At 34.5% G+C, this 8,637-nt stretch overlaps 1 protein-coding gene across 1 annotated transcript; it reads left to right on the top strand.

Annotated features, from left to right (window-relative positions):
* The first annotated feature begins 1,659 nt into the window (after nucleotides 1-1,659).
* Nucleotides 1,660-4,768, top strand: LOC131068654 (G-type lectin S-receptor-like serine/threonine-protein kinase At2g19130). Its single transcript, XM_058003890.2, has 2 exons — nucleotides 1,660-3,817; nucleotides 4,045-4,768. Exons 1-2 carry the CDS (start codon nucleotides 1,777-1,779, stop codon nucleotides 4,494-4,496), a joined length of 2,493 nt encoding a protein of 830 aa, XP_057859873.2. The 5' UTR covers nucleotides 1,660-1,776; the 3' UTR covers nucleotides 4,497-4,768.
* Nucleotides 4,769-8,637: the final 3,869 nt, after the last annotated feature.

Raw genomic sequence — 8,637 nt, 5'->3', positions numbered from 1 at the left:
CTACTTGCAATGGGAGCTTCATGAGTATATTTCATTTATGTGGTCTTGTTTTCATGATGTTCTTGTTTAATCTTCCTTGATATCTCATTTTAATGGTTTTTGTGTTTATTGAAAATGAATCATGCTCTAACCATTTCATTGTGAGTCATATTCCTTAGATAAAATATTTGAAAAACTACTAGAGAGAGAATGAGTGAACAAGTGTGTGTGTGTGTGTGTGTGTGTGTGAGAGAGAGAGAGAGAGAGAGAGAGAGAGAGAGAGAGAGAGAGAGAGAGAGAGAGAGAGAGAGAGAGAGAGAGAGATTGTGTTTTTAGGTTGTGTATTTGTTGAAAAATTTATTGGGGAAACACTTAAGATTTTAGAGATTCAAGATGCTAAATCTAAAATTAAAATAGGAACACCAATGTTGGGGGTGCTTATTTTTAGACACTAACTTTTGGAAGCATTTGTGTCCTTGAAAATTGAGAATTCTAACCTCTAGGGATGAATTGGTGATAAAAAAGAAAAAGAAAAATTGTTCATGTGTGTAAAGCTCACTAGAGACAGGTAACAAGCTAAGGAAATGAGTTGAATGTGTGCTAAACATCTCTAAGGAATGAACACTAAAATGAGTACATAATGTAAGATAAAAATTGAGAAGTATGTGATTATTGACCCTATAGTTTGTCACTACCATTTTTCTAGATACATATATCATAGACACACTAAAAAATTATTTTAAAAGTTCAAAATGAAGTTCATATCTATCACTCTAATTTCACGTAGAGTCATATTTGCATTCATGAAGATCATTTCCATATTCACATAAATTATCACTTGTGCACTAGCCATGCAACAAAATTTAATTTATGAATACTATGAGATAGTGACCCGTGGCATGGGAAAGAAAGTGGATTGTGTTAACATGTGTGAGCATTCCTTATGAAGAACATGAGTTATAATAAAATTATCACTTGTGCAATAGCCATCCAACAAACTTTAATTTATGAATACTACGAGATAGTAACTTGTGGCATGGGGAAGAAAGCGAACTATGCTCACATGTGTGAGCATCCCTTGGGAAGAACATGAATTTGACAAATAGATGGTTACTTAATCAATTTAAATTTAAAATAATATTATGAGTGATTGTTAAGATTAAGTTAATTCAATCAATCAACCTCTAGAAAATAAATTTAATTGATTACAAGAAATTAAAAAATTAATTAACTAATAAATTATTTACTATGAAATAATAAATAAATTAAAAAATAATTAATTAATTATTCGATTGAATATCAATTCCAAAATATCCACACTTGCATTAATTTACTCACCGTACACATTAATTACAATCTTAATTTCATTATCATCTACTTCAATTATTTATTTAATTAGCCTACATATGTTTGGTGCTGTCGTGCACCAGGTGACTTGACTTTTATTTGTCAGAATAGAAGTTTTTTCGTCGCCTTGACCAATCAAAAGAACTGACTTGGTAAATATCGGATTGAGTGTACGTCACTGTACGCAATTAATCTCATATTTATCTAACTTATACAAAAAACTCCTAATTGTTTGGCCATCAAAACCCAATTAAATGAAAGATTAAACAGTAATCAACATTGGAAAAAACAAACACGGTAATCAGGGAGGATTCTGACTTGCAGTAAAACACGCAATCCGCCAAGACTGGCAAACATAATTCAAAGTCCCCGCCATGACTTATTCTCACCGTTCAGCCCGAAGGCAAATATAAGACCCAGTTCGGTTACTTCAATTTCACAGCCTCAAAAATGGGGGCAGTCCAAAATCTGTGTCTTTTGACACTGCTCTTTCTCGGGGCCAATATAGCCGCTCAAATTAAATCCAGCAGTGCTGCAGGAGACGCCATAGCCGTGGGAGAAACTCTGACAGGCACCCAAACAAAATCTTCGGCAAACGGCGTCTTCAAATTAGGGTTTTTTAAGCTGGATGGCACAGAAAACTGGTACGCAGGTATCTTGTACGCCCAATTTCCGGAGCAGACGGTCGCATGGCTAATCAACCAGGATAGCCCGTTGCAGAACAATTCGGCTGTTCTGAATCTCACAGAAAATGGAAGCCTGGTGCTCTCATACGGCAGCTCGGTCATATGGGCAAGCAACCAGACGTCGAAACCCGTTTCGACCGCCAACATAACGATCGGGGGGAACCTGGCCGTATTTGGAGCCCAAAACAAGTCTGAGATACTCTGGCAGAGCTTCGATTATCCGCAGAACACGTGGATTCCAGGAATGAAGATCAGCGACACCCAGCTGCTGACGTCATGGAAGAGCCCCTGGGATCCGACCCCCGGGCTCTACAATCTCGTGCTGGACAAGCCCAATGATCAGTTCATCCTGGTGGGGAGAAATTCCGTCAAGTACTGGGAATCCGGCGGTTGGAACGGCCAAATCTTCAGTAAAGTCCCTGAAATGACCCAGGGTTTCGTGTACCTGTTCAACTATTTCAACAATGGAACGTACAAGTATTTCACATACAGCGTCAAGCCCGGGGTAACTGCTCCGACCCGTTTTGTCATGTCCGAGTCGGGTGACATTAAGGTCTACAGCCAGCTGGACAATACAAATGTATGGACCATGTTTTGGGCTCAACCTCGGGATCAATGCCAGGTCTATGCTCTCTGTGGGGCCTACGGGACCTGCACAACGAACAATGTTCAGTTTTGCAGCTGCTTGATGGGTTTCACGCCAGTTGATAAAAGATCATGGGAGGCCGAGGCTTGGTCCGGCGGGTGCAAAAGACGGACCAGTTTAGACTGTGGTACTAATACCAGCACGGACGGGTTCATGGAACTCACCGGGAAATCTTTCCCGGTGGGTGCTGTCCCTGTGGCTGGATCGACCTCGGAGCAAGATTGCCGGAGTTCTTGCCTTGGAAAGTGCTCCTGCACGGCTTATGCTTATGATGGTACTGAAAATTGCACTCACTGGGCCGACGATTTGCTCGACCTGGTCGACTCGTCGTCGTCGACTGGTTCGCTTTTTGTTCGACTGGCGGCGGTCGACGTTCCGATCGTCGGGTCGAAAGGTAAGTCGGCGGGGGCGGCCGTTGTGGGCGGAGCAATTGGCGGCGTCGCCGCTCTTTTGGGTGTGGGATTTGTGATTTTCTTCTGCATCCGGCGGCGGAGATCACCGCTTCAGTCGGCGGACTATACTGGTCCTCTCACGGTTTACAGTTACAGAGAGCTCCAATCTGCGACCAAGAACTTTTCTGAGCGGTTGGGTGGAGGGGGATTCGGGTCTGTTTTCAAGGGGAGCTTGGGGGATAAAACCCTGGTGGCGGTGAAAAAGCTGGAGGGGATCAGCCAGGGAGAGAAGCAGTTTCGAATGGAGGTCAGTACCATTGGGACCATACAGCATGTCAATTTGATCCGTCTCAGAGGGTTTTGTTCCGAGGGCTCCAGCAGAATGTTGGTTTATGATTATCTACCCAATGGGTCGCTCGACAAGTGGTTGTTCTCTAAAAATGAGAGTGCACCAGTCTTGGACTGGAAGACCCGGTTCGGCATCGCCCTTGGAATGGCCCGTGGGATTCTGTACCTGCATGAAAAGTGCAGGGATTGTATCATTCATTGTGATATTAAGCCGGAGAACATACTGCTTGATGGCGAGTTTTGTCCCAAGGTTGCCGATTTTGGGCTTTCGAAATTAATGGGCAGAGAGTTCAGCCATGTCTTGACGACCATGAGGGGAACCAGAGGGTACTTGGCGCCTGAGTGGATTTCGGGCCTGCCCATTACTCCAAAGGCCGATGTCTACAGCTTTGGCATGACTCTGCTTGAAATAATTGCAGGTCAGTTAAATTTTTCTCCACATTCTTAAATGGGTAGGAAATAATCTCAAATTTCAAATCTCAAATCAATCATGTTTCTGGAAGTTGGGTAGGTTCATTACAATTCATTGCAAACTATCTGAAATCAAGGAGTAGATCCAGTACATTTCCTTGCAAACTATCTGAAATCTCAAATCAATAATTTTTCTGGAATTTGGGTAGTATTATTGATAGGAGTTTCGTTGCAGGTCGGCGAAACATGGAAGAAAATACAGAGCATAGCGGATGGTTTTTCCCCACTTGGGCTGCTACCCAAATCAATCAAGAAAACACCATGGATCTGTTGGACAAGAAATTGAATGAAAATGCCGATGCAGAGCAGTTGAAGAGAGCTGCAATGGTGGGAGGATGGTGCATTCAGGACGATGAAGATCTGAGGCCATCGATGAGCCAGGTTGTGCAAATACTGGAAGGCATTAGCAGTGTCTCTGTTCCTCCCGTTCCCAGGTCTTTACAGGCATTGGTGGCGAAACCCAATAGTCTTGTGTTTTATTGGGATAAAGAGACAGCACCTAGGTCAAACACTTCTTCATCCACCAATTCAAATGCTGTAAATAATTCAGCAAAAGGCTCAGAGAATTTCTCAAATTCTCTGACTTCCCTTGACAGCTCTGAAAATGTCAACAACCATACAACCTAGGTAGGTACCGCTTAGTTGATTGGATAGCTTTTATTATTTTAGATTAAATGAGATTCTTGGCTATAAATATTTAATTTTGAAAATGCTTATGGTATCTCAAGATTCTATGGAACTTACTTTTCTAGCTTTGCCCCTAATCAATATTATATGTACCATTCTAAAGTCAAATGACTAGAACTTTTGTATACATATTTAAATATTTTGTTTCGATGTGTAATTCAGAAAATGTTTATGGCCTCTCAAGATTCAATGGAACTTACATTTCTTATTAATTTGTTGACTTAAGATTCTTTGACAAAGTGATTAGAAGTTTGTGTGAATATTTTCAAGTGGGTTATCCATGTTTACTATGATAATTATTAGTTTAGATTTTTTTAATATTGAAAAATTGTCTATTTTTACTTTTTAAAGTGTTTTATTTTTTTAGCATTCTTGATGTGTTTAGTTGTATCTTTTAAAATTAATCTTATTTTTAAAAATATTTTAGGAAATATATTTTGGGTATTTATATGTTTTTGAATTGATATTAAATAATATTTTTTTGTCAAATATTCTTCTTTATAACATAATTTAGTTCGGTGTAAATGAAAAAAATAGAATTTTGTTTTAAATAGAAACAAAGTCAATGGTTATGTTAGTTGTGCTAATTTTGATTAGATTTGTAGATGAGTGTAGATTTAAATTTTTGTCTAATTTAACTTAGAATGATTTCCAAAAGATCAATGTTCAAGTACTGATTAATATCGATATTTAAGACAACTATGTATTGATTAATATCAATACTGATATGTAAAAACTATATATATATATATATATATATCTTTACTGCTATATTCAATTGCCTTTATTTACTGCTATCTCTTGTTCGACAACATAGATAGACAATCAACTCTAACTATGCCCTCATCGACAGTAGGAATCAGTGTCAACTACCTTACGAACTACAGACAATTATAATATCGTTGTTATATTTGTTGACTCTTCTCTATACTTTATATCAATTTGTTCCTTTTTTTTTTATTCAGTAATATATCGTTTAAAAATGAATGTATATAAGTATAAGAGCCATGAGGGAGACACAACTCTTCATCAAGATCCCAATGACTATAAACAAATTCATTATAGTAACATGAAACATAACTAAATCGATACAACAGTCATTAGGTTATATAAAACTAAACTAATAGGCAATATATATATATATATATATATATATATATATATATATATATATATAAGTTGATATACAATGGTAATCGAAATATCTATCTGACCTGATATACAATGGTAATCGAAATATCTATCTGACCTGATATACAATAGTAATCGGAATATATATATATATATATATATATATATATATATATATATATATATATATATATATATATATATATATATATATATATATATATATATATATATATATAAGTTGATATACAATGGTAATCGAAATATCTATCTGACCTGATATACAATGGTAATCGAAATATCTATCTGACCTGATATACAATAGTAATCGGAATATCTATCTGACCCGATATACAATAGTTTGGTTTGAATAATTAACAACAATAATATTAACTTAATGATATGATCGATAGAATCAATTTAGGTGAAATCAATAATAACAAGAATCAATCTTGTAACACAAATTGATAATCGAACTGATCATACTACTTGACATATGAATCGACATGAATGAAATACGATGAAGTGTAGTTATAAAAGAAATCTGAATAGTTTAATAAGATTAATTGATTGATCAAATGTGTAAGGCCGATAGGCCACTTACATATTTGATCTACAGAGTCGATATGTAGGATTTTGACTGAAGCTAGATCTTCAACAAGTTTTATTTAGTGAAGAAAAAAATTAAATTATAGAATATGTTATAGCTTTGCAAAAATGTAAGGGTAGGCCTATTTTTTGTCTACAAAGTTTAAATTTCCTGAAGTCCTAAACCCCTTTAATCTTTTTCTTGGATGTGTGTTCTATTTTCGTGTCAAGACATGTTGTTTCCAATTGTCGCTTAAGTGAGTTGTAACTTAAGCCCATTGACATGTTGTGGCAATGCCCTGTGTCCTAGTAATTTTGTGTCTTACCGAGTCTTTAAGCCTCACTCTCATTGGTTGCGTAGTTGCACACGTTGACCGCCGACCTCACTATGCAATTTGGGCACTTACACATATGCTTATAAAAATGACATATATATCTTTTGCAGGTACTTGGAAAGTGAACTTTTGTGTGTATATATATGTATGTATGTATGTATGTATGTATGTATGTAATTTATGGAACTATACTTATATTCTTTGGTAGTTCGCAAACACTCCACATCATTCTTTATCTATTTGAAAAAATGGATATAATATCTTAAAAGATTACAATGAAGTAAATGACTATTGTTTTTTACACTTTTTTTTACACGTGCCCGAAATATTATCATCTCCTCTATGTACCAAAGACTACAAAATTGGACTTATACTCAAATTGAAGTGACTATTTGGGTCAAGAGTTAAATAAGAAAACAATAAATAGAAAATGAGTTTGGATCCAAGCAATTTACAAGGATTGATCCTTCCTTTCTTACTCTACTTCTCAGTCAGTATATATATATATATATATATATATATATATATATATATATATATATATATATATATATATATATATATATATATAGTTTGATGTGTAATTCAAAAAATATTAATTGTCTCTCACGATTTGTTGACAAAGTGATAGGACGTTTGTGTGAATATTTTCGTCCTGGCTTTATGATATATGCTTTTGACCTTTTATGGTTTTACATTATGAGCATGTTTACTATGATAATTATTCCGTGAGCAAGCTTCTGGAATTGATTGTGCGCGTGTTTTTGGATCAATTTCAGAAGTTTGCTCACAGAAGAATTCCATGGATTGTGGAAATCTCATATCATCATATGATGATTATTATTTTGGAACTTTTTAAATATTGGAAAATTGTATATTTTATTTTTTATTTTTTCAAGTGTTTTGCATTTTAGCATTATTTATGTAAGTTGTATTTTTTAAAATTAATTTTATTTTTACAAATATTATAGGAAATATATTTTGGGTATTTATATGCATTTGAATTGATATTATTCAATAATATTATTTTGTCAAATATTCTTCTTTATAACATAATTTAATTTGGTATAAATTAAAAAAAATAGAATTTTGTTTAAAATAGAAATAAAATCAATGAATAGAATTGATGTTAGTTGTTATTTAGTGAAGAAAAGTCTTTAATTATAGAATACACTACTTTGTTATGAATATTTATATTTTTGTTAATATTTGTAAAGTAAGAAATCAAAAAATGAACACAAGTACCTCCAAATACTATATTAGTATAGGAGAGTTACATAACATATCATACAAACTTAAACTTTAATTTGAAGAGCTCAAATTAGTATATTCTCCATATTTATTTATTTTAGTTCATTTATAATTATTGATACACAAACATCGATGCCTATTTGAAAATGACATGAAAAAAATGGATGTAAAATTTGTGGAAGGACCATCTCTTTGGCTCTTTGTAGAGAACATTTAAAGATAGGTGGGTACAAAGGAGAATATACGTAAATTTGTAATATTATGCAATTAGGGGTCTTGGTAGGCAATGTTGAATTTGGTCCACTATTATGGCTATTTTTCTTTTTTATATATCTAGTCATATGATTAATTACTTTATTAAAATTTTATTTCATTTGCATATTAGGAATTTATTCTAGGCATCCTGGTAGTACTCATTAATATTATTAATAGTCACTATGCATGGTATCAATGTTATGTTCTACTTTCTATCCATATTTTACAAAGGTACATTAAAGGGTGATCATAGGAATGGTAGAAGTAAGAGCATAAGAAATAGTGGATGAGACATAAAGAGTATGAAGTATGAGAGGAAGACATATGACATAGAATGAAAAGTGTGAGTAAGAAAAATTCTATAATGAAAATAGGAAGGTGTGAAACTAGAACGATACAATAAAGACACGACAATGGCATAGCTAAATATTTATCCTTCAAAAACTTTTATTTCAAATTGAGTCTCTTGAAGTACCTCTGTTTCTATTCTAACATTCGAGAGAGCTTTATAGAAAATCATC

Source organism: Cryptomeria japonica, chromosome 6 (assembly GCF_030272615.1).
Source record: "Cryptomeria japonica chromosome 6, Sugi_1.0, whole genome shotgun sequence".
Classification (NCBI taxonomy): domain Eukaryota; kingdom Viridiplantae; phylum Streptophyta; class Pinopsida; order Cupressales; family Cupressaceae; genus Cryptomeria; species Cryptomeria japonica.
This window is presented reverse-complemented; position numbering and strand designations above follow the sequence as displayed.

What these genes read in the sequence shown, in the direction of transcription:
- LOC131068654 (XM_058003890.2), top strand. Translation starts at nt 1,777, where the DNA reads ATGGGGGCAGTCCAAAATCTGTGTCTTTTGACACTGCTCTTTCTCGGG. An exon ending in TCTGCTTGAAATAATTGCAG is followed by an intron (nt 3,818 to 4,044) that starts GTCAGTTAAATT and finishes GTTTCGTTGCAG; the next exon opens with GTCGGCGAAACATGGAAGAA.